Raw genomic sequence first — 27,171 nt, forward strand, 5'->3', positions numbered from 1 at the left:
CCCAGTGCTCATTACGTCATGCGTCCTCCTTAATGCCTGTCGGTCAGTTACCCCATCCTCCCACTGACCTCCCCTCCAGCAGTGCCAGTTCGTTTCCTGTAGTTAAGCGTCTCATGATTTGTCTCCCTTTGTTTCTGTCTTATTTTTTCCCCTATCTTCCTCTATGATCCTGTTTTCTTTCTTAAATTCCACATGGGTGAAATCATATGACACTTGTCTGTCTCTAATTGATTTATTTTGCTTAGCATAATACCCTCTAGTTCTACCTACTTTGTTGCAAATGTAAGATTTCATGTTTTGATGGCTGAGTAATATTCCATTTTACACACACACACACACACACACACACACAGTCCACATCTTTATCCATTCATTTCTCAATGAACATCTGGGCTGTTTTTATAGCTTAGCTGTTGTGGATGTTGCCTCTGTAAACACTGGGGTGCAGGTACCCCTTTGGATCACTATCTTTGAGTAAATACCTAGTAGTGTAATTGCTGTGTCATAGGGTAGCTCTGTAGTGTTTCTATAATAAGACTACTAATAAAGCTAACATTTATTTAGTGTCAGTTTTGTGTTACACATTTTGGAGCGGTTACAGAGGAAGAGAGAGGAGAGAATCTTTTTTTTTTTTTAATTTTTTATTTTTTATAAACATATATATTTTTAAGAGGAGAGAATCTTAAGTAGGCCCCATACCCAGTGCAGAGCCCAACTAGGGGCTCTGTCCCACGGCCTTGAGATCATAACCTGAGCTGAAATCAAGAGTTAGACACTTGGGCACCTGGGTGGCTCAGTGGGTTAAGCCACTGCCTTCGGCTCAGGTCATGATCTCAGGATCCTGGGAGCAATATCCCGCATTGGGCTCTCTGCTCAGCAGGGAGCCTGCTTCCTCCTCTCTCTCTCTCTGCCTGCCTCTCTGCCTACTTGTGATCTCTCTGTGTCAAATAAATAAATAAAATCTTAAAAAAAAAAAAAAAGAGTTAGACACTTAACCAACTGAGCCACCCAGGCACCCTTGTGTTACACATTTTATGCACATTTGCAACTCCTCACACTATCCCTGAAACCTAAGTAACACTGTCCACATTCTTAAAAACAAATAAAATGAAATTCAAAGAGGTGAGTCCCTTATCTCCAGCCATATAACTAGTTAATGCTGATTATGGGCCTCATTTGCGTACATCTAACCCACACCTTTTACAACTCACCACATTATCACCATTTATTAAAAATGCATTTCATCTATTTTAACTAAGGGTTTCAAATAATTATTTGAAATTGAGCTTCCTGTATATAAACTTTCTATAATTTTTCAGTCTACAGTATCTCCCTAATACTTGTCATGGTCTCATCTGAACTATCTTCTAAGATGAAGCATTTACAGGAATGTTGGAGCCACAACATTACAAAGTAGGGGGGGATGGAGAGAGTGGATACAGAGAGAGCATGAATTGTGGCTATTTTTGTAAACATTCTACTAATCATTTGTACGGGGAGATGATTTATGCTTAAAAGAACACAGTTTGACTAAACCACCTAGCTTTTAAATGGTGGACTTAGGATGTCAATCAAAATTCTGACTCCAGAACTCAAGATTTTTTTTTTTTTTTGTATAGTTGACATATGATGTTCAGTTAGTTCCAGGTGTGCAGTGTAGGGATCTGATAAGTTTGTGCACTGTGCTGTGCTCACCACAAGTGTGGCTGCATCTGTACCATATGATGCTGTTACAATAGCATTGACTATATTCCTTATGTTGTACTTCTTATTCATGTGACCTATTCATTCCATAACTGGAAGCCTATATTTCCCACTCTCCTTTGCCCATTTTGCCCATCTCCCAACTCCCTTCTCCTCTGGCAGCCATAAGTGTGTATTTATAGGTCAGATTCTGCTTTTTGTTTGTTTCTTCATTTAGTTTTGGGTTTTTTTAGTGAAATCATTTGGTACTTGTCTTTCTCTGAGTTACTTCATTTACCATAATACCCTCTATATCCATCCAAGCTGTTGCAAATGGCATGATCTCATCCTTTTTATGGCTGCATAATATTCCATTTTAGATGTATATGTGAGTGTGTGTACACTCACATATACACTTTATCCGTGTATGGATAAAGATAAAAAAAAAAATCCATGGATTTCTTTATCCATCAGTGGACACATGCATTGCTTCTACAACCTGGCTATTGTAATTCCAAAGGTCCATATATCTTTTGGAGTTAATGTTTTCACACACCCAGTAGTGAAATTCACACTCCTAACCACTCTACTGCGTTATCTCTGAGTACTCCCACATTGATTTTTATTTCTTACATCTTCTTGATGGCCTCAGTAAAAGGTTTTTAAAACCAGTCATGATCCTCTTAGGGCACAAATATCTTGGCCTCTTTTGGGACTGTTTTTTCAACATATGATCCTTGGACCAAGAAGTGGAAACTTTGTAAAAACTGCATATTCTTGCATCTGAGACTTAGTTATAATCTCCAAGAAGAGATCTAGGAGATAAATTTCAGCACCTCTCCTGCACACATTACATTTTGAGAATTGTTTCTTTAGGAATATAACTTGGTACTCTATTATGTCCCTTGACCCCTTAGTGGAAGTCCCCCTAATTTCCAGCAAGCTGAGGATGAGGCCTCCTTACAAAAACAGATTTTGACATATTGTCAAGCACTAATGAGAATAAATACTTCCAGCCTCTCTGTGAAACAACACATTACAACCCCCTTTAACAATTTTGGAGCCCCCTAACATGGGGCTAAGATTTGCCACCCTAAGGCCTTGGGTTATAAAGTAACCTACTTTATAGGTTCCCCAGGAGGGAACCTGGCCCAGGCTGTATGCTTCCAAGCACAGCGTCCATGTATCAACCTTGGCAGCTGGCAACTAAGAGCAGAGACTCCTGCCTAGTCCATATTGGGACTGTAGGGCACTCTCAGCTCTCAGATGTCAGCCTAGCTAAGTAATGCCACTTTTTAGAACTAAAGGGAATCCAAGAGCTAAATCCCAGTGGCTTAAGACACAAATGTCATATGCAAAAGAAATCTTCTCCAACTTGAAGGTTAGCTATAGGATGGAGGAGGACTTGTGGTTATGAGGATCTGCCTTCTGCAAGAGGGACACAGAAGTAGGTGTGTGAGCTGCTTTTAGGACACCAAGCAGAAAAGTTAGGGATGATGGCCATGTGAGCCCCAAATGAGATTAGGATGCTAGTTAACATGCCTTGGGCAGTTGGCAATGGCCATTGGCCATTGCTTTTGACCCTGTGAGTGCATCTGGCAATCAGACTTCTCTGTGTTTCTCACTTTCTAGAACCAGCTCTCTAATTTGAAATGGAAACTAGGGGGAATGGTTTTCAAGTGTCCATTAGATGAGAGATAGCAAAAGCAGAACTAAATGACAGTAATCTCCCCTAATAATGCATGAGTCACTAGAGTCCAGAACTGGGGCTTCTTTCAGTAAGAAATGGGCATACTGTTCAACCGTCTGATGTGGTCAGATCCTTAGAGCAAAGTTTGGTAAGTATGCCCAGCAACATGTTAGAAGAATAATTACAACTTAAATGCCTCTAGGGACTAAGCAAGTAGATTAAGGCAGTTGGTCAGACAGAGGAAAAGAGCATTCATTCCCACCCAAAAGGCAAATTAGACTTAGCTCCCCACCATCGGTGCCTTGAGAGTCCATGGGCCAGCTTCATCTCGAAAGGGGACTACTAAAATATGAAATCTTTTCTTTTTTTTTTTAAGATTTTATTTATTTATTTGACAGGCAGAGACCACAAGTAGGCAGAGAGGCAGGCAGAGAGAGAGGAGGAGGAAGCAGGCTCCCTGACGAGTAGAGAGCCCGATGCAGGGCTCAATCCCAGGACCCTGTGATCATGACCTGAGTCAAAGGCAGAGGCTTTAACCCACTGAGCCACCCAGGTGCCCCTAAAATATGAAATCTTATATGAACTTCTAGATCTTTAAATATTAGTCCTAATTTGGTCTTCTCTCAAAAACATCATGTAGAGCGGGGAGAAATCTCACGTTTGTCGGCAGAATGCATCGCTGGGGCCACTGGTTTGCAGGATCACCAGCGGATGAGTCAAATGAAATGCCTGAGAAACCGACTAACATGTGGCATTCAGTAAATCTACTCATGGAGAATTTGTTCTTTGCTATGCAAGCAATTCAGCTGATAACATCAAGACTGCTCTTAAACTTGTCAATTGTAATTAGCGGTCAGACCGCAGTGCCAGACCCACAACTCTGTTAGGAAAAGACAGGGCAAGCACCCACAGAAGCAGCTTACTGGTGACCTCAGAATTTCATGCTGAGCAAACATGACTTAATCCAGTTTTTCAGCAATATTTGTGGTATAGTCATTCATGCCCACTGCCCCATCAGTCACAAGAATGAATTGCAGCAGAAGTCTGTCCCATAAGAAGATGAATTTACTCTTAACTCTAATAAGAAACCTGTAAATCCTGCTAAAAGCTGTATAGGTATTCTCCCCAAAAATATCCCAACTAAGATTGATTTTCCAGTCAACATTTTGGTACTCTTCACCTGAATGAATGAAAAAAAAAATTATGCCCCTTCGATGGTGTCTCGTGATTTAATTAAGGACCAAGGAATATAACCAATGATAGACTTTTTCTGAGTTAAAATGGACAGAGAGACCATTTCCTGGCTCTTCTCTTTTACACTTCAGGAAGCTGAGGCTTCACCACCGTCACATAATTAGGAGCCCGTTCCTTTGTGAAAGGAAAAGCGGGATCTGGAAACAGAAACACAGAGATGAATTTTCAAGATCAGCTTTGTTATTTGTATTAACAGTAATCATTCTGACTCAATGTGCTTCTAATTTTCCATACTTCTTTTTTAAAGATTGTATTCATTTGAGAGAGAAAGCACAAGCAGGGAGAGGGGCAAAGAGAGAAGGAAAAGCAGGCTCTTCGCTGAGCAAGGAGCCTGATGCAAGACTTGATCCCAGGACCCCAGGATCATGACCTGAGCTGAAGGCAAATGGTTAACCTACAGAGCCACCTGGGTGCCCCCTTGTTTTCCATATTACTCCTGCATACATTCGGTAACTTTGCAGCTCATAACCAACCCATGAATGAGGTGGGACAAATGGCTCTTGTTACAGTTTTCTAAGAAAGAAGGTGAGGGCTGGAAAGATTTATGTAAGTTGTACAAGGCCACTTGGCTAATTACTGACTGAACTAAGACCAGAATTACTGACTGCTGTTTTCCCTTGGCTTTTTTGTTTTCCATTTGAACAACAAATATATATATATTTTATTAATTTATTTGACACAGAGAGAGAGAGACATCACAAGTAGGCAGAGAGGCAGGCAGAGGGGGAGGGGGAAGCAGGCTCCCTGCTGAGCAGAGAGCCCAATGTGGGGCTGGATCCCAGGACCCTGGGATCAGGACCTGAGCCAAAGGCAGAGGCTTAACCAACTGAGCTACCCAGGAGCCCCATGAACAACAAATATTTAATGAGCACCTGCTATGAACCAAGTTTTTTGCCATGTATTGCTGAACAGACTTGCGCTGCCTTCACAGAGCCTGTCTTACCTACCGGAATCCATCATGAATGCCTTTTGTCACAAACAGCCTCATTGTCATCTCTAATTGGGTTAATAAGATTCACCAGAATATTTCCTTAAGAAATAATCTGTCAGTGTACTTCCAAGACAAAATCCACTCCTTTTCTTGTGCTGCACTAGGCTATTTAAAGAACGGTCCTCTCCACCCTCCCTTTGGTACTTGCAAGAAACAGGAAAGCAGAAAGATTATTCTAATCTGTTTAAATCTGCACTTGCACAGAGTTCCTTATTTATTTTCCCAGGAAAATTAACACATGTGCTGGGCAGGTGTGATGCCTTTAAATCTTAAAAGGAAGATTATTAGTAAGGCATTTTAGTAGGCTCCTTGTTGTCCACAGCAATGCAAGAGGAGTTAAATCCATTCAAGTAAGGAGACCTTAACATGTTGATTTCCTGAGGGGGCTGATTCAGTGGGGAGGGAACGTTGATTGATTTAATCATTCTACTTGTTCTCCTTTATCCCAAGTCACTCTCTGTATATTATCATAGATATTGAATAATATGAACATGTTACTATAATTTGAATAAGGTGTAACAGGCATTTGAAATATTACTATATTTACTTTCAGTCCTAACAACCTTGTGACCTAGATATCTCTATCCCAGTTATAAAGATGAACAGACCAAGAGGCTAGATGAGTTGCCCTAGGACTTAAGCCTGAAGAACCCATGTCCTTAACCCAGTCTACCACACTGCAAAAGCCCTGGCTGAAATGTGTTTATAACACAAAGCACACACATATTGGCAACGGGGCTAGATTTATGAGATATTCCAACCACAAATTAAGGAAGATACAGTTCCATACAATTCCCTGATCTCAAATCCACAGCAACCTTGGACCACTCTCTTGTCCCCATTGTCAGTTCCTGTCCTGAGGATCTCCCCCACCCAGCACCTGTCTTCTCCAAGTCTTCCCACAAAGGCATGATGGGGATTTGAAGTCAGCTGACAGTAACAACCCTACTGGCAATTCTTACTGTTGGGTGGCTCAGTGGGTTGAAGCCTCTGCCTTCGGCTCTGGTCGTGGTCTCAGGGTCCTGGGATGGAGCCCCGCCTCGGGTTCTCTGCTCAGCGGGGAGCCTGCTTCCTCCTCTCTCTCTCTCTGCCTGCCTCTCTGCCTGCTTGTGGTTTCTGTCTGTCACATAAATAATAAAATACAATCTTTAAAAAAAAAAAGAAAAAGATCTTCCAAAAATATGTTGCGTATTTAGAAGCCATATCACATGTGAATAGTTACACTTAGCATGTGAAATAGAGAAGGTATGGTAGCTAAACTTGTGTATTTGAGAACCAAGGCATGGAAGGCCCTGTAGACTAATTAATTAGTGGTCTCCAACAGAACAAAGATGAGTGGGTAGAAGTTCTGTGGAGAACATGTATGTGTAGAAGAGAGGACTTTGGGATGATTGGTCCTGCCCAGTAGTGGGCCGGGATACCTTTTGGGCATGTTCTGTAGGCATGTTCTTCAGGCTGAGGATATATACTCCTTTGTTGGGGCTGCCCCAGTACCAGAAACTCTTGTGTTGGGTGGGAGATTGGAAATCCTTCCACTTCTCAGAACTGGTTTCACCTCAAACTGATGTTCTGGGAAAGCTATTGAAAATCATGCCAGCCCCAACACAGGTAAATTCTGTCAGACCCTGCCAGAGTCCACCTTGTGACAGCAGATTCTTCTCCTTCAGGAGCACAGCACAATGCAGAAGTTGCACTGCACACAAGTTGACAAGATGGTGGCACAGTACGACAAAGAGAAGTCGACGCATGAGAAAATCCTAGAGAAAGCGATGAAGAAGAAAGGGTAATGGCTCTTTACCTTCTGGATGCTTTTTGCCTTTTTATATTTTTGTCTTTCCCTACAGTTCAGTTAACTGTTTGGGTCAAAGAAGAATGTAGTCTTGACTGTGTTTTCATCCCATTAAAAAATATTCCTGGAAAATAAGAGACTCGTCCAACTGAGGGCAGGGATTGAAGTAGAAAAGAGGAGCTTTATTCCAGTTGGACTGCCGTTCGTTGATGACCCCGTAAATATGTCTCTCATGCATTTTCCACTCAGGTATCTTTCAGGCGAATGGGGGCAGAAGGAAGGGCAAGCTAAAGTTGGGAAATTCTGAAATTACAGAAATCCTTTTGCATAGCCAGAAAATAAGTTTGATGCCCTCCTGAGGGAAAAAAAAAAATGCAGTCTTGATTTTTAATATTACAAGAATCTTCAGCGGATGCCAACAGACAAGACTGTTAAACTCTCTTACTGCATTTACTATAAAACAGTTTTGTCTAGAATTAAGCCAGGGGGATCTTTCTGTGATGGCACAAGCTCAATGAATAACAGACTAGAGGGAGAGCATCCTCTATGCCTGCCCTTGAGAAGTAATAGATTTGATCAGAGTCCTAGCATTTTTAGAATAATGCTTCTCTCAGAGACATTCTCCATAATATAATGAGGCATTCTGACTTGGGCCATAATACATCAGAGCGTTTATGCTGAAGGCAGAAGCTTGGGACCTGTTCTGATTTCAGCTACACTACAGATTTTCCAAAAGGAAAAAATTATCACTGAAATAAGCAATAATGGTTGTTGGGAAATTGCCTCGTATGTATTTCCTAGTCACAATGGAATAAAAAGCAAAAATTGCCCTAGGATGCCAAGAAATGCTATTTTCTGCCTTGCTGGCATGTGTAAAAGACAAAAATCTGGCCTTATAACCAGAAAGAATTTAAAAATTCACTTCCAGGCTGAGGACTTATTTTCTAGTTATTATCTCCAATAATATTTTATTGAATAAATGAAAAATTAGCCTTGAGAAAAGCAGGAACCAAAATGGAAACTCTGACCACAGACCCTTAACAATGAAATCATTGTTAGATGGGAAGTGTCTCTTTGTGTAGTGGTTGAATTGAGTAATCATGATATAGAGGTTTTGTAAGGTGTACATCTATTACTAGAAATACTGATGTTGCCCAATGAGCCATGGCATCCCATGTTTGATGAACAAATTGTCTTCATTAGAAAGCTTTGGAGCAAGGCCCCATGGGAATGGGAAGAAATCTAACATCTGGCACACATTTATGATTTTCCATTTTCAGGGGAAGTAATTGTCTCGAAATGAAAAAAGAAACTGAAATTAAAATTCAGACACTGACATCAGATCACAAATCTAAGGTAAGAAAATGCCTATTTTTACAGCAGGAACTTGCAGAAGATCCTTTGTAATTTTTTAGAAACCCTACCTAACCTAAATCAGAAATAACAGTAACCTGGGGCTGCTCTGAGAAGTCAAGGGGTCTCTGCGTTCACATTCATTCCAGACTCACTGGCTTTGAAAAGGTCCATTCATGGAACACCATTTCCTTCATCTATAGAGATAGGCATACCATCTGTCTACGCTGTCTGCCTCCTGCCTCCGGGGCATCAAGTGAAACAGGACAAATACTATATAAAATACAGAACATGCTTCTCTGGAGAAATAACATTAAACATAGGAAGAAAAGCCCCCAACCTGGGGATTGAGTAACTCTTTGATTCTTATCTCATTCTTTTTTTTTTTTAATTTTTTATTTTTTATAAACATATATTTTTATCCCCAGGAGTACAGGTCTGTGAATCACCAGGTTTACACACTTCACAGCATTCACCAAAGCGGATTCTTATCCCATTCTAACTTTGCTGTGGAAGTTTAGGATGGGGAAAACAAACAAGAGCTGACGTTATAGGAGATGAGTTCAATTACTCATATTTCCCCAAAAGCACAAGAAAATAAGAACTTGGGAGACTAACTAGCTTGAAGACCTTTGAGGAACTGAGCACAGTTCCAGTCAAGGACCCAAATAATTCTTCTAGCAATAATAGTTATAGAAGGGGAGAGGGTACTCTTAAAACTTCCAACTCTAGCTTTTGGTCAAACCAGCCAGCCTCTCTGTGTCTCCACACAGCTCTATCATCTTGCCAGTAGCCCTCCTGCTCACATGGGCAAGTAATGTGGTTTTAACGGAGGTTCTCCTCATGCAATGTATTTTGTGTCCCTTGTGTGAAGTTACAGAGGCAGGAAGCTCTGTGTCTCTGAGACACATGCTGTGACTTCTAGAAGCTTTGCACAGATAGGAAAGGAGGAAAGTAGAAACCTTGGCCATGATACCAGCTAGCTTTTGCTTCACAGTACACCGGTTCAAACTTCAGTGACTTCAGACACCTCCCAGTTATTACCCTATAATTGAGTGTGTCAGAATTTGGGCCATACTCTGTTGAGTAGTTCTAGGTATTTGATTAGGTTCACTCATGTGTCTGCAATCAACTGGGATGGACGGCTGTACTCAGATACCCTGGTCATTAGCTGGTGGCTGGTTGCTTTTTCCTGTATGATCTCTCATCTTCCAGCAGGCTAGCCTAGGCTCTGTCCCAAGGCCACTGTCTTGTGGATGAAGCAAGTCCCAAGGGCAGCCAGATTCAAGGAGGTGGGGAAATGGACACTAGCTCTTGACAAGGAAAGGTACAAAACCACATTGCAAAGAGCACAGATATGGGGAGGGGGAGACTTTCTACCCCAACATCTGGTAGGGTTGACACAATGAGTCATAATCCAGCCATAAGAGAACATAGGGTTTTTCCATTCAGACCTGTGGCCTTGTGGATGTGAAGCGGGAAGAGCACGAGGAAATGAGAAGCTGAAAGAATCCATAAAGGAAGTCAGAGTCCCGACAAAAGGGAACATGGACAAGTTAGGCAATGAAATCACAGGTCATGGCTGAATATTTAAAACCAAAGTGATGGATTATTTTAAGAAGCTATGACTTCCTGATTCCCATGGATTAGTCCATATTTTTTTTCAGGTTGGAGTGTCTCCTCATTCACTAGCTAAACTGGTGGGTGGGATTTGAAACACACAAAGGATCCTGTGTTTTCATTTTATACTTGATCTGTGAGAGTTCCAAATGGCACCATCCCTTCTTTCCTTCAACACAGGTCAAAGAGATAGTGGCCCAGCACACAAAGGAGTGGTCAGAAATGATCAACACCCACAGTGCTGAGGAGCAAGAAATCCGGGACCTACACCTCAGCCAGCAGTGTGAGCTCCTGAGAAAACTACTGATCAATGCCCATGAGCAGCAAACCCAGCAGCTGAAAATGTCCCATGACAGGTAGGCAAGTGCGCCTTCTCCAGAGGGAACTGCTCATTTTGTAGTAGTCCTGAGCTGTTACAAGTATCATGTCATACAGCTGAGGCAAGCAACGTGAACTATAAGCAATGGCCTCTGCCATCAAAGTGCTTACAAGTGTTAGCAAGGTCTTAACATGCACATGAAAAATTCAGTTGAATTACAAATAGTATCGGATGTGTACTTAAAAAGCAGAGCAGCCCAAAGGAGCTCGGCTGACTCCAGAACAGTCATGGAGGCTTCACAACGTGTTAGGCCCAATGCTGGGCTCTGGAAAGTAGCCTGGAGCCTCTTAGGAGAGAGGACACAGAAAGAGATGAACACCAACCAGTTAAGTTCCTTGATAAGTTCGGACCTGATCATTCAGTGGCTAAGTGTGGTGAGATCCTACTTTACATGATTAAGACTTCTAGGAATTTTAGGAAGATAGGCCTAATCAAGAAACAGTGAAGAAGTATTGGTTTATGAATTGAAGAATCCTTTTTAAATTCTGCAAATGATGAGCTAGATTCCCCACCCCCAGCAGAAGAGCGTCCATGTCAATTACATCCTTTGATCACTGCTTTGTTCCAGCTTGGCGGCTTCGCCCTTCATGCCTCCCATATGCCACTGTTAGGTCTATTGATACACACACAAGAGTAGAAAATAGAAGCATTATACGAACAAAGCAAACAAAAACATTTTTCAATGCTAACTGCAAAAATCATCTGGGCACGTTCATGAATTCCCAGCCTGGTTCTGGAGAGATCGATCCATCCATAAGAACATGGTGGCCAATTCTCATTCAAGACAACTAAAGAAGGTAGAAGGTGCTAAGTTTGCTTGAGGTCCCCTATCCGTTTTAAAGTATCCTATGAAGATGTATAGGTTAGGAATGGTCTTTTGTTTTTTTTTTTTTTTTCCCCCTGAGAGATGCTCTTGATTGAGTACACAAAAAGGTCTGCTCACCACTCTGTCTTTGACCGCTGCCATGGTACCAGACTGTAACCATCCCTCCTTCTCCAAAGATACTTTACAGGATGAGGCTACTCCTCTCTCCTCTTTCTTGTCAGTGAATGAAAAAAAAATAAAAAACAAGAATTTAGCTCTCAAAAGAAAAAGTTCACTAACTCTTGCATTGCTTCGGAAGTTATTTGAAGAAAGTATAACCTAATTACTAATTTCCTTAAAAAATAAATGCACAGCCAGGACATTTTCCCAAGTAACAGGGGCATTTGGATGTTTTCTCAAGCACTCTGTGTGATGTATGTCTTCCTTACAGTCACAGCTGTTGCTCTTGGTTAAAAAAAATCTTGCCCCCTTTAAGACTGGCCAGCCACACTGAGAAGTGCTTGTCGAATGAATTAATAAGGAAATGGTCGGTTGATAACACCAAATGAAGGAACAACTGGAGAGCCATTTGCTTGGGCCCAGGAGTTTCTGTGCGTTTTCTTGTCTCTGTGGGCCCAGTGTTGTCCATCTCTTTTGAGACAGTCCGGACACTACTTAGAACACCTGACTCCTCTTGGTCATTTGTTTCCAGGCAGGATTTCAAAGAGACCCCTATAGGTTCCAGAAAAAATTTTTTGCTAATAATACTAATTTCAATGTTCCAAAATGTATACCTTTAATGTACACATAAATAATCTATGAGTCTTTCTCATATACACACCGACATCCTAGCACATGCAGGGATCAGGGGCCTTATGTAAGCTTCCTCCCCTCCCCAGCCCTCCGATATCCCATGCTTATCTGAAACTACTCAGTCCCCTTCCTTCCCATGGGCTGTCAGAGAACATGAATGTCACTAGTGAGGTTCAGAACATCCTCTCTCTTCCAGGCCATCTGATCCCAAGAAATGTAGGGCAAAACTGGAAAATATGTTTTTAATGGAGAAACGTAATGTCTCTTTATTCCCGTTCATCACTGGCACTTCCTCAGTAGGTGACCCACTTCTACTTCTCATGTATTGGAGCTCTTTCCCTCTTTCCCACAGAATACAAAATAACTTGATGAGCTTAATACTGAAAAAAAAAAAAAAAAAAGCAAACGTAGTCCTGTTGTTATTTGTAGAATTGTTTTATTATAGTAAAATATCTATAACATAAAATTTGCCATTTTAACCATTTTTTAAGGATTTTTTTAATGTGAGACAGAGAAAAGGAACAGAGGGAAAGAGAGAACCAGACTCCTCCCTGAGCAGGGAGCCCCACGAGGAGCTCGATCCCAGGACCCTGGGATCATGACCTGAACCGGCCGAACTGACTAAGCCACCCAGGTGCCTTTTAAAAGTGTGTGGCAGTCAGTACACTCCCACTGTTGTGTAGCTGTTGCTACTGTTGGTCTCCCAGACTTTTTCACCTTCCCCAGTTGAAACTCTGTACCCACTAAACACTAACTGTCCATTTCCCCCCCAACCCCTATTTCTTTACTTTGAATACTTAGGGAAAGCAAGGAAATGCGAGCACACCAGGCTAAGATTTCTATGGAAAACAGCAAAGCCATCAGCCAAGATAAATCTATCAAGAACAAAGCTGAACGGGAAAGGTAAGCCTGAGCACACTCCCTGCAGGGATGGAACATTGGCTTGGAGACATAAAAACAACGCTTGTATGTGCACACACACACTACTCATAATCCTATGAATTCTGCTGTTAGAACTGCTATGCAGATGTATTCTGGCTGCTATAGAACACTGGTCTTCTGATTGTTCACTACCACCAGTAAAATATGTACACTCGTTCTACACACCAAATTGCATAAAATACGCAAGAAGCTCACCTGCTCAGGTATGGGTGCATTCTGGACAGGATGGTTCTGACTAGCAGCCTGTAGGAGGGCAGTTTTCTCCCTTTGATTTGCCTTGTGCTGTCCCTGAACCCAGGGAACACCTCAAAAGTCCCCACTCGAGTTTTCTGGTTCCACCTTGTCTTGGGTTGGGTTTTCTAGAAACAGAGACCTAGACAGGAACTCAGATGCAAATCATTTACTGAGGAAGGGATCTTCAGAGAAGAGGAGTAGGGGAAACAGGGAGGGTCCAAGGCAGTGACAGAGCAAGGGTATATCGGTCTCCACTACAGTCCCTCTTCAGCCTGATCTAAGCCTGATCTGGAGGATAAGCTGCACCACTGATCTGATCTCTTTGAACCAAGGGCATCTGGCTTTTGTACTTCTGTGTTGATCAGCCATTTGCCACCTGGGACTGGGGGAGGGTGTGTGTGACCTCCAGAGAAGGTTCCAGGTGCAAACTCCTTAGGCACACAGGATTTGAGAGGGTATCCGGAGTCCTGTCACCCAAGAGAGGGCATTGAGATCCCTTGATTCTCAGTGATCCCAAAATAACCGAGCCACGTGAAGATTAGCTCTTGGGACTGAGACGTGATGGTGTTGAGGGCTTCAAGACAGTCTGCTCTCCCTGAGCTAGAGGCTGAGCTGCTGGAGAACTTTGCGGCTGCAAAGGAAAGTGCCTGTGTTTCACAGTTTCCCTGTCTATGTGGTCTCTTATGAAGGCTCACTGGATACCAGATGTTGCCTCTTTGTGTTTTAGGGATTTTTTATTCTTTTCGGGTTTTTTGTGTTTAAGATTTTATTTATATGACAGAGAGGGAACACAAGTAGGGGGAGTGAGAGAGAGAAGTCAACTTCCCACTAAGTAGGGAGCCCAATGTTGGGGCTCGATCCCAGCACCCTGGCATCATGACCTGAACTGAAGTCAGACACCTAACGCGTGAGCTACCCAGGCACCCCTGCCTTTTTGTTTTGAATGTGGCCACAACTGCTGTCCAACTACCTCAATTTCACTGATTTCTTTAAAAACACAACTCAATTATAAATAATATTAACCATGAAATACGATAAAATATGAAGCATCATGCCACCCAGTGCATTTTCATGCAGAAGTGTTATTTGAATTAAGTACAATTGGGAATGGGTCATCAGTTGGGTATGGAATTCCACAGTAATTTGACTTGGAAATGAATTGCCTTTGTAAAATGTTGGCCGAGGGGCACCTGGATGGCTGAGTCAGTCATGCGTCCGCCTTCTGCTCAGGTCATGATCCCAGGGTCCTGGGATTGAGCCCCAACTTCAGGCTCCCTGCTCAGTGGGAAGCCTGGTTCTCCCTCTCCCGCTTCCCCTGCTTGTGTTCCCTCCCTTGCTGTCTCTCTCTCTGTCAAATAAATAAATAAAATAAAATGTTGGCTGAGAAATTTCTCAGTCAACATGAAGTCAACATCTAGGGAAATGATTACTCAGTTTAATCAATACTTTGCACCATCCAGTTGTGGTTCTTTTTTTATTCTCAGACAAGGAACTTTGTTTAAGGGCCTTGTATAGTAGAAATGACCTCTGCTTTAGCTCAGAAATGTAAAATATTCCAGCCATGGGAAAACCCCATCAATATGAACTATTTTAGTTTCCCTGAAAATACAGAATTCATTTGGATAAATGTGCTAATCATTAAAGAGCTCTTTATCACTTTTTTCAAGTGTGTTACAAAGTTGACTTCAACCCAGTTGAGGTCAAATTATCTTAAATTCTAAGTTACTGATAATTAATGAAATTTTTAACGTTTTTGTTTTGATGTTGTCTCCCGTGGTAGATGGTACTAAAACACCTACAAATAGCTGGTTTTAAAAATATTTCGTGTGTGCAAACACACGCATTATGTATGTGTGCCCACTTTACCAATGTACTGAGAAATAAAATCTAAGAAGCTACAATCAGATAGCTTAGAAGGACCTATAGAAGCTGACTTCTATTCCTGAGTCAACGAGGACATTTTAACAGAAACAGTGCAACACTGAAAATGGAACAACAATGCAAGTACTGTCTATCAGTGTGTAGAAGGGAGCTAAAGCACATAGCAAACGAATCAACAAAATGAAGAGGCAACCTATGGAATGGGAAAAAATATTTGTAAACCATGTCTCAGGGATTAATATCCAAATATACTTAAGGAACTCATACAACTCAACAACAAAACAATCTGATTTTTAAATGGGCAGAGAACCTGAATAGACATTTTTATGAAGAAAACATACAAATGGTCAAGGGGTACATGAAAAGTGTTCAAGGTGACTAATCATCAGGGAGATGCAAATCAAACCCACAATGAAATAAAACCTCATCCCTGTTAGAATGGCTATTTATCAAAAAGATAAGAAAGAAGTATTGGTGAAGATGTGGAGAAAAGAGGAGCTTTCTGCTTTGTTGGGGTCATGTAAATGGGTGCGTCCACTATAAAAACAATATGGAAGTTCCTTCAAAAATTAAAAATAGAAATACCATATAATCTTACAACCCCACTTCTGGGTAGCTATCTGAAGGAAATGAAGTCACTATACCAAAGCAATATCTGCACACCTGTGTTCATTGCAGCATTATTCAAGTAGCTAAGACCTGGAAATACCTCAGTGCCCATGAGTGGATGAATAGATAAAGTCAGTGTCATTGTATGTCCTCATACACGCGCGTGCGCACACACACACACACACACACACACAGAGAAATATTATCCAGCCATTTAAAAAGAAGGAAATTTTAGTATGTGTGACAACATTGAAGGACCTTGAGGCCATAATGTTCAGTGAAATAAACCAGAGAAAGACAAATAATGTATGCTTTCACTTAGAGTAAAACAATGGTTTCCAGGAGTTAAGGGAGTGGAGAAATGGGAAAATGTTAAAGGGGATAGGCTTCCAGTTATCAGATGAGTAAGTTCCAGATATATAATATTGAGTGTGGTGATTATAGTTAACAGTATTATATTCTTGAAAATTGCTTAGAGAGTAGGTCTTAAATCTTAAATGTTTCCACCTTAAAAAAAAAAGAAGGTAGCTAAAGTGATGTTTAGATTGAGAATTAATTATAGACTCACTGTATATACATTTTTTTAAGAGAGAGGGAGAGAGTGCAAGTGGGAGGCAGAGGAAGAGAAAGAATGTTAAGCCGCCTCCATGCCCAACAGGGAGCCCAGCGAGGGGTTGATCTCACAACCCTGAGATCCTGACTTTAGCTGAAATCAAGGGCCAGATGCTTCCCTGAGCCACACAGGTGCCCCTAGGTGTATATACTTTATAAAATAAATGCAAACTAGTGAGTTAAACACTCAAGAGAGTCTAAAATTAGAAATACAGGATGAACCTAAAGATCTCAGATGGGGAGAAATAAAAAAGCAGAAAGTACGAAGTAGAAAGCAAAACGCAATGCAGAATATCACCAAAAACAAAAACTTATTATTTGAAAAAAGAGAAAACCAGTGACCCTCCAGCAAGACTGCTCAAGAGGCGAAAAAGCACAAGTTAGTAATATAGAAATAAATACAGAGGGCACCTGGGTGGCTCAGTGGGTTAAGCCTCTGCCTTCAGCTCAGGTCATGATTCCAGGGTCCTGGGATCAAGCCCTGCATTGGGCTCTCTGCTCAGCAGGGAGCCTGCCTCCACCTCTCTCTCTGCCTACTTGTGATCTCTGTCTGTCAAATAAATAAATAAAATATTTAATAAATAAATAAATAAAAAGGAGAAATCACTGCAGATCTAATCAGTATTTTTGAAAATGAAGACTACTTAAAGATACTGGCAGTGAGTTTGAACACTTAAAGGGAATAGAAATTGTCTAGAAAAATACCAATAACCAAAACTGACTGAAAAAGAAGGAGAAAACCTGAAGAGATGCATAGGTTTATGGAAATTCAATCAGTTAGAGGTCTATTCAGTCAGAAAAATCATGCCAGCCTTGCTGGTAGTTATGCCATTTCACAGAACTAATTGACACAAAAGTGAATGTCTGACAATACCAAGAATGGGCAAAGACCTGAAGGAAGTGTAGCATTCAGACCCTGGTTATGAATGCCAATAAAGATAAGCACTTTGGAGTAAAGATCAAGCTGTTCATTCCCTACCAATCTGCAAATCCAGGCATATACCTTAGAGAAGTTCATGTTCATATGCACAGAAAGGTATGCCCTACATTTATTAAATCAACAGACTGTCAGCCCGCCAAGCATTGCAGGGCCCTATGCACCAGATCATTGGAGCATTGTTGAGAAATAACCTATTTGTCATTAATGGCAAACTGGAAATATTGTATTCTCTTCATAAATGGAAAAATCCATACAACGATGAAAGTAATGAAATAGTTTGCAACATGGTTATATCTCTAGAACCTCAGCTAAGTTTTAAGTTATGGGGAGAAACCCAGAGTAGGTTACCATTTATGTAAATTTGGGAAACAGAACAATGGAGACCAGCAGCATCACTTGGGAGCCTGTTAGAAATGCAGAATCTTGGGCCCCACTCCAAACCCACTGAATCAGATCCTCTGGTAGTGAGCCCAGCAATCTGTGTTTTTGACAGTATCTCCATTCGATTTGTAGGCACCCAAAAGTTTGAGAAGTGTTTGTATATATTACAAAGGGGATATAAATCCATATGGAATAAAAATGTTAAAACATGGATGGGAAGCTCCACACCAAACTCAAAATAGTGGTTATGTCTAGAGAGAAAGGAAGGAGGGAAATAGAATCTGGAAAAATACAAAAGGGACTTTAATTGTATCTGTAACACTTTGTTTCCTTTAAAAAGATGAGCCAAGGAGGGCAGAACATTAATACTAATTAGCCTGAGTGATGGGTACAAAGAGGTTTGTATTTCTCTCTCTGCATTATGTCTTTAAAAATTCCGCAAAAATTAGGAAAAGTGATAATCCCATCCAGAGAATTAAATGGAATATAACACTTTCTTATGTAATGTTATGTTAATTCTATTCAACGTCATGCCAACTGTTATTTGTACCTATTACTTTTAGGCGAGTCAGGGAGTTAAATAGCAGCAACACCAAAAAGTTTCTGGAAGAAAGAAAGAGAGTAAGTATTTTGTAATTTTTTTGGCACTCTAAACAATAACTCATGCTTAGGTATCAAACCTCTTCTGGGTAATTTGTTTAATTTGATTTTTCTGTACATTAAACATTCCAGCTTCTCTTGCCTGCTCCCTGAGAGCTAACTAATCTATCACTTAAATCTTGATAGGTATTAATCTGGCACCATTTTATATGGAAAAGAAAGCCAAGCTTTAATTGTGCATAAGTATTCTATTATGTTCTGAGAAGATTTTAGCAGAGAAGATCTTCCCGCTAATAATTATGGGTTTAAACTCTTCAGTTTTCAGACTATTTTTCTTGATTTTTTAAATAAACATCTCCCTCAGTTAAATTGTAAACTTACAGTCATACCTCATCTGTAAGTTTTCAGATTACAACCCAAAGTTTATCCGAATTTTTCTTTTTTACAGCTTGCAATGAAACAGTCCAAAGAAATGGATCAGTTGAAAAAAGTCCAGCTTGAACACCTCGAGTTCCTAGAGAAACAGAATGAGCAGGTATCTTACCTAAAAGGCATGAAAAGACAGAGCCAGCCTGCTTTGGGGGGCAGATGCCATGAGTAGTGGCGTGGAAAGGTGGCTAGTAAACATGTGACCCCTTTTTCTGTATATTCCCCATTTCATCAAATAAGACAAAGAATTCTTTTTGGAACTGGGAGAGGAATACAGCCATGGTGGGGGGCATAGCGGGGAACCCAAAGTCATCCTTTGAATAGATGGTGATGGTTCTAAGAATGATGCCTCTGAGAAGAGAAGAGGAAAGTTACAAATTATTTTTTTCATTTTCATTTACAGTTTTAGAATTTGCAACGTAGGAGTGAGCAAATTCAAACATTTGCTATGCTTAAGAGCAGATGAGAGAAACTACCTTTTTTCAATGTCAATCTAAAAGCAAAGTCCTAAAACAATCTCAGGGCTTTCAAGTGGGACCCACAGAAAGGAGCTGCCAAAACTCTACAAACCACTGAATGCAAGTGGATAATACACTCTTGGTGTTTTTCCTTAGACAAAATACTAAGAAGTCAACACCAATAGTTATCCAAAATCTACCTCTTGAATTAGCCATCAGTTGTTGTTAGAGAACAACAGCAAGATCTCTGTATGTTTACCTAAAAGGCGGTGCAGGTGGGCTCCTTCTCCAATGGGCGACGCAATCCATCGGCCATTTATTTCAGCTGATGGCCATAGCTCTAGCTTATAAGGCAAAATGACCCTACAGAGCAGTTTCAGTTTCAGTCTGTCTCAAATTTCAGTCGTAAGGTATAGCTTGTTTAGAAGTTTTTTTATCCAGATGATCTACTTCTTTCTAGAAACTGTGAAGAGGGTTTGATGAAATCGGTTCTCATACGACATTGTTCTTTCCTATTTCATCTATAAAGCACTTCTTGTTGAAGGTATATTTCTCAGAGTAAATGGCTTCTGTTGAAAAACACTTCAGTTGGAATTACACTAAAATGTATCTTTGAGAAAGTAAAACAAAACCATAAAATCTTTTTTGTATTACAGTTGGGTAACAAATCCTACTTCCGGTTTCAGATTTGTTACTTTTCAGTAGACCAAAGTTCTATTCATCAGCATACTTCTGAGTTACGTTTCACATTTCCGTTTCAGCTAAATGCTTCTATTCATAAACAGTCCACAGATCCTCAAGGGGGACAATAAACATTTATTGTCCTGTGGGTCTAATTCATGTGACCATCTCATAGATACATCACGTTCTAGTACAAGATACCTAGCTTATGTTTTTGCTCTTAAAGCACTTCCCAGAAAGTGTTCCCATTTGGCAGAATGGGAATGTGAATAAAGGTAAAGTCACCGTCTCCAAAACATTAGGATCTACTTCAGTGATTCAGGGCTGGGTGGGATAAGGGCGCCTCTCAGAAGAAGGCACATGAAGGTAAGGCACCGTTATGTTTCAGTTAACTAAATTAAGAAACTACTTAGAAATTACTGTGTTGCTTAGCAACAAGTTTGGCTAAGGAATGTAAATGTGCTAAAAATTACTCATTACTACAATAGTGGTGAATATCAGAGCTGGAAAATACACTTACCTACTGTTTTTCATTTCAGAGCCCAAGTACATAATAAAAAAAAATCACTTTGAGCTTTTATCCTAACCCAGGGAGAATTCAAACCACACCAGAGTTCTTGAATTAAAATATATGAGATTAGTGATAACTGGACTGATTGAGCGTATCGGGAGGATGTGGCTTTTTTTCCCCAAAAATACATGGAATGCCTTTTGATATGTCATAAACAATGTCTACCACCCACAGCTGACACTTCGAGTCACAGAAGCTTAGGAAAGCACAGATCACAAGGAAGCTTGAGATTTGATGAAGAGTTAAGGACATTCAATAAAAAGAAATTCACAATATCCTATCCGTGCTTCTGGCAGAGGTAGAATTTGAACTTGAATTTCCGTGCTAAGCCCTGCTTTACCAAAACATGGGCTGTTCAATAACAAATTCAGTCCCAGGCCTTTCTAGTATGGTTTTGTTTGGTTTGGAATTTAAAGGTCAGAGAGCTGTTAGTTATCCTGTCCATGTGTTACAAACTCAGGTATAGGTGCAAAAGACAAGGTCCCTCCATCTCTTCCCTCATGCTAGGCAAGGTCTGAAATCAGGTAGGAGAGCTCCCTTCATAACTAATTAAACATTTCACTGGCAGAAAATTTTCCTATTTCCAGACAATCCTAAATTTTTCCTTGTTAAACCCAAAGACTAGTCTCTGTTTCTAAGCCAAAAATAATTTGAACATTCATCCATAATATTGCTTTAAGGCTTCTTACTTGCTTCCTTGTGACCTTACTCCCAGAAGCTCACCCCATCCCCCCAAGGAGCTACTTAATTAGCTAGACCAGCGTTGGGGGACTAGCAGAAACAACTCAAGTTTTAATATAATTTATGATTTAATATAATTGGCCCCAATTCTGGATCCTAACCTCCTGTGCTCTTTTTTAAGCCACCTAATGGCCTTGCCTACTTGGTCATCCAATGCTTCAAACTCCAAAGGTCGGGGAGCAGTTTTATACTAAATTTTCCCATAGACTTTCCAGCCACGAGTATATCATCCATCCTGCCATGTACCATTTCAGACATTAACCCTCCATTACTACCATACCCAACCTTTAAAAGTTGATTTTTGTCATCAATCCTATCATTTAATAAAGAGAAGTGAAGGTTCTTGCTAACGGGACAGTTTCCCACACACTCCTGCAGGAGAGCACAGTCTGGGGTCCCAGGCATTGGTTGTTTGCTTTGGTTTTTTTGTTTGTTTGTTTGTTTGTTGTTTTATTAATTTTCTGTTGAGACCAACCTGGGAGGGGAGTTTGTCACTGATGGGCGTGTACATGTTTTATTCTTAGCTCTTTGCTTTTCTGTATATGGTTTTGCATTCATTTTTCAAGTATTCATTTATTCAGTATTCATTTATTTTCTTTGTTTTATATGTATGACTCAATTTTGACATTACTATTTTTGTACAAACAGCTATTGAAATCCTGCCATGCAGTGTCCCAAACACAAGGTAGGACCAAAACTCTGATAAGCAAGACATTGCTTTCCTTCTCAGCTCTGTTAGTATGCTCGGTGCAGTCTCTATTTATGATTCACCTCTGGTCATAACTTATTAGTATCTCAAGGGTTTGGATTTAAAAGCTTGATTATTTCATGCTTGGATTTCTGAGGTAATATTCAAATGGAAATGTTCAAAATCTTGAGAATTATTTCTGAAGGAGTCTTGGCCAATGGTTCGTTCCTACAGCAGACCTAGAAAACTCAAGTCATGCTAATGAAGATATTCCCAGGCATCAAGAACAGTGATATATGACTGTCATTTGGACTGACCACAGCTAAGACTGGGTCACAAAGTCAGCACTTTCACAGGCATTAATAGGACTGCAATTAATTGTTAAAGCACCCTACTAAAAGTTCATTGGTGCTTTTTAGTGACAGAGTTATAGTCTGCGTGCGGAAACATTCATTATACAGTGTCATTATACAGTGACTCTTGTCATGTTTTCTGCTAGATCTGGTCTGCCAAGGACCCTAATCACCTCTTATAAGTAGGGTGACCATATAATTTATTATCTGAACCAGGATAGTTTTGCAAGTGAAAGGGGATGATGTTCACACTTGTCACGACTATGGGCATAACTTGGAACTGTCCCCAACAAATAGGGATGAATGGTCACCCTGCTCATTTGAGACCCTCGCTCTGAGACTAGCCCTATAATGGCATATGTTCAATATTGTCTTTAAATGCTAAGCGGGAAGAAGAATAGGGCATCTTTTATTACTACTTATGGAACATAAAAGTATTTAATTTCCAATGCTGATACATTTTCACTGTCATCTCTTATGAATACTGTTTGTGTCATAGTTTCATGTTTGTATATTTTTCTCCATTTCTCATTTCTCTCAGTATTAGTATACTTCAGGCAGTGAAAACTCTCTAGGTAGAGGGAACCACTCGTCCCATATTTGAGCAGAAAGATTAAATTCTTTGGTATTACTATATCTATCTTTGCCAAAAGGAAATTTAAAGCCACAATCTTGAAATAAGAGAATTCATGTATGTCCATGGGTCAAACTAGTTTTGGGGACATTTAGATGCTCATAGGATGACCTACAGATTTGACCTTCTTTCTCCTTCTCCCCCACTGACCTTCCATTGAGTTGGAGTACCTAAGCAGAGATGAGGAGTAACATCAGACCACTTCAGAGTCCTCCTCTGAGTAATAGCTATATATGTCCATGTTTCCATTCCTAAATGGCCTTTATTTCAAAGTGGTAGGTCACAAAAAGATGAAAGGGACACTTTATTTTTCCTTCAAAAGATGCATGCATTGGGTTAGACCCAAACATCCAGAAACCAGTTGGAAAGTAAATGTTGAAATAAGAGAGTTCATTTTTCACCAGAATCTTCCCCACCATGTGCCACCACCCCAACTCTCTGATTCCTTTCTACCTCCAAAACCACCTGGTTGTCTAGTGACAGTCTTAAGCCATGGTGAACTCAGTCTCATGAAGCCTATAAAAAATTACCCCAAAGAAGTGAGAGCTGGTAGGGAGAATTTCTGGACAATAGGTTTCTAGGAACCCTACGTATTCATGTAATGTTTTATTTGCAAGGTACTTGAGCCAAACCAACGTGATACGATCCCACCTAAATTTCTCCCATCAGTCAGATTCTTAGGGAATTAATTAAATTTCAGGCTATTGGAGGAAAACTGTGTGCATAAGCAACACTCCTAAAATTTCAGATAACACACAGTCAAGGCAACATATCCATCTCTAGAAAGCAAACAGTTTGACATGATCTGGTCTTAAGTATTGACTAGCTTAGCCTCTTTTCAGATGATTTTCCTGGCACGCTGTAGAACTAGTCCTTCACAGCTTTTAATGTGCATAAAAAATGTCTTTGGGATCTTGTGAAAAATACACATTCTGATCCCATAGGTCTGGGGTAAAATCCAAGATTGTGCATTTCTCACAAGGTCCCAGGCAGTGCTGATGCTGATGATCCCTGGACCTCACTTTGAGTAGCAGGGATAGAGTGATAGCATCAGATTTGCAGGAGAAGAGAGTCTGGGGTGGCTTAATGTGCAGTATCCTAAGCCTCATTTCTGATGTTACAGGCGAAGGAGATGCAGCAGATGGTGAAGTTGGAAGCCGAGATGGACCGCAGGCCAGCAACAGTAGTGTGAAACTCCAAAATTCAAACTGAAGCAACACCATACAGCATCAAAAGATCACCCCCAACCTTCCCAACACAGATTTCATGCAAGACGGCTGTTGTCTTTTAGGCGCAGACGAGAGGTGACCCGAAACCATAGAGACTGACATACTTCTATGTAACGTTTTGAATATTGGGTTTCTTTGGCCAACCAAAAGTAGCTCCGAATCCACCAAAATTACTATCCCAGTAAGGCAGAGTTTTACCCTTGCTATTACAACTTAAACATGTTTGCTATAAAATACCATCACAAGTGAATGAGCTTGGTGTTAACAACTCTGCTCTGTGATGCATTTAGGACATGTTTGAGCTGCAGCAAAAATAGTGCATTAGTAATTCAATAGCAAGTGCATGCACTAGGGGGATAAAAAAAACAAAACTCTGTCTACAAATTCATCAGCAGAAGCAGCAATCTGCTAGACAAATAATTTTGCAGAATTTTTCTACATCTAAGTTACCTCATCAGTAAGTGCCATGTCTCTGCCATGCCATAAGAAGCTAATTTCCTGTAAAAGTTGTGGAAATTATTAGAGAAAAAAAAAAAAATAGAACAGTGTACCTGTGCCAAAACTCTTCAGGGCTCAAAGGAGAACTCTGTTAGGTACACATAAGACCGTTTACAGCTGACATTTGCTTTATAGGAATTGCTTCTGCCGATTCCAGACATTATAACACACTATTCCACCATAAAGATTGTGAAGTGGTTATTGGCAAACGTTTGTAAATGTGACCATGTATAAAGTATTTATACTCCTAATTCATACTGTTATAGAGCAAAATCATCTAAGTATTGCCACATGACAAGATTAGTCAACAGGAATACTAGAACTATGTTTGCATGATACACAGGCACCCATTAGGACTAATCCGTACACATCCAGTTAACCTAATGCCAAATAAACACTGGCTAAATAAATGTATGGCACAGAATATAATTTGACTATCAAGACTTTTAGCATAATGAAGAAGTCTATATATATGTGTATATGAATTATGTGGGCATTCTTGATACTTCAAGTTCTAGTTTCAAAAAAATACATAACTAATTTAATTTTACACAAAAATATTTATGCAGATTTTCAGAATTTCATATCAGGAAATAACCTTTTTACGTCTGTTCAATATTAAAACAATTTGCTACAGTGTTTATCTGCATGGTCTTTAAGCCCGCCGTAGTTGCGTTGCAGACAGTGCATGAAAAAGTATTTCGCGGGGAACTGAGCCATGCTGCCAAAGCCAGGAGGAGCGCATGGAAACAGTAGTCTAAAACTAATCAGAGGATTGATTTTAGGACACAAAGCACCAACTGAATTGTATATGCTTGTACAAATGGATTCTGTGTTCCTCTGAACAAAGCAAAGAAAATTATGTTACCGTCAAGACTGAAATTAAACTTTCAACTTCTCTAATAAAAAATTAAAACACATTTAGTGCCTGTCAGCATGTATGTTTTCCAGTAGATTTTTTGCCTTCTTCGCAAATGACCTCTTCATTATTTCCAGAGGAGGATTCTTCATGCCCCAACATATTCTTCTCCCCAACTGATGCAAAAAAGGCTCATTCTTGTTGACTCCTTAATGTATTTGTTTTCTTCTTTTTTTTTTTTTCTCATATTTATCATATGAACTGATTTCTGTGAAATTGCTCTGGTTCTCTGTATGCATTATGTAGGACGATGAGGTTAGAGCACATCTTTCAGCACCACCATCCCTTGGGAAACAATGGTTGTTAAAATAGCACCACACTGGGGCTCCAATGTGACTCAGTCAGTTAAGTGTCTTACTCTTGGAGTAAGGTCAGGTCAAGATCTCGATCAGGAGATCGAGCCCCACACCTTGGTCTCCATGCTCAGTGTTGAGTCTACTTGAGATTCTCTCTCTTCCTCTGTCCTTCCCCTGATTCTCACTCACCCACTCTCTCTCTAAAATCTTTAAAAAAATTTTTTTCTTAAACAGTACCACATTGGGATGACCCATTTTCAAGAATTCCAAATGGCTCCTCATCAAATCAAAGGACTTCTACAAGAGCTCTGTGGCACTTCAGAATTCAGCAAATGCCTCCTCTTTCCTTTGTTTCCAAGAGGCACTCCCAATTTTCCCATTTTTTTTTTATCTTCTCTGCCTTTTCATCCTTTCACACCACCATAAATATTTCTATTTTGTAGTACTACACCAAGCCTTTTTTTTTTTTTTCTTTAACCCAGACTACTTCCAGTATTTGAGATTTCCTATCACCCCTCTCCCCAAAAAAGATTCCACTGTAGTGGGGTTAAAATGTGCACACAGCTCAGATGGTCAACAAAACAATGTTTTACTTTCAATTATAAGTTCAGATTGCACTCAAATTCTGCATTCTTGCTGATGAAGGAAACAAAATCTTGCCAATTCAGTGTTTTCCAGCTTAAAAATCATTATTTCAGAGGCATTTAAAAGACTTCAAAGACCCCCATTAGAGTCGCAGCCCCATTCAGGTCTCCCTACATCTTTCCCCAGATGGTAATGGGGAAGGGCATCTGGTCTCTTCACTGTTGGACAGTCCTAACTGCCCTGTGCTGCAGCCCTGCAAAATGGGTCCTTCCACCCCAATGGCTCAAGGTCTCTGCTCAGTCAAGTATTCACCCTAGACTCAGTTAATTTTAGCATTCTTCTGGGAGATGCAGGAACTTCTGGATCTTTTTGGCCATGGGGGAAATAGAAGTGTTAACTCCAGTCCATTTATTTAAATCTCACCTTTGCCATTAGTCAGCTACTAGTGCCATGTTCCAACATCATGAGGCTTTCTCCAGAAGGCTTGCAGTTTGTTAGAGCAATGGCTGAAGA

The 27,171-nt window shown here is 40.4% G+C and overlaps 1 protein-coding gene across 7 annotated transcripts in view; it reads left to right on the forward strand.

Annotated features, from left to right (window-relative positions):
• Positions 1–25,778, forward strand: part of PLCB4 (phospholipase C beta 4) — a 411,299-nt gene extending 385,521 nt beyond the window's left edge. For 5 of the 7 annotated variants that reach the window (XM_059134005.1, XM_059134003.1, XM_059134008.1 and 2 more), the window contains 8 exons: positions 7,286–7,401; positions 8,688–8,763; positions 10,561–10,736; positions 13,179–13,280; positions 18,540–18,597; positions 19,025–19,111; positions 22,105–22,141; positions 24,255–25,778. In XM_059134005.1, coding sequence (XP_058989988.1) covers positions 7,286–7,401; positions 8,688–8,763; positions 10,561–10,736; positions 13,179–13,280; positions 18,540–18,597; positions 19,025–19,111; positions 22,105–22,141; positions 24,255–24,343 — 741 coding nt within the window. In that variant the 3' untranslated portion in view covers positions 24,344–25,778. The remainder of the gene's footprint in view (positions 1–7,285; positions 7,402–8,687; positions 8,764–10,560; positions 10,737–13,178; positions 13,281–18,539; positions 18,598–19,024; positions 19,112–22,104; positions 22,142–24,254) is intronic. The other 2 variants (XM_059134009.1, XM_059134010.1) reach the window with 1 other exon arrangement.
• The last annotated feature ends 1,393 nt before the right edge of the window (positions 25,779–27,171 follow it).

Source organism: Mustela lutreola, chromosome 9 (assembly GCF_030435805.1).
Source record: "Mustela lutreola isolate mMusLut2 chromosome 9, mMusLut2.pri, whole genome shotgun sequence".
Lineage (NCBI taxonomy): Eukaryota > Metazoa > Chordata > Mammalia > Carnivora > Mustelidae > Mustela > Mustela lutreola.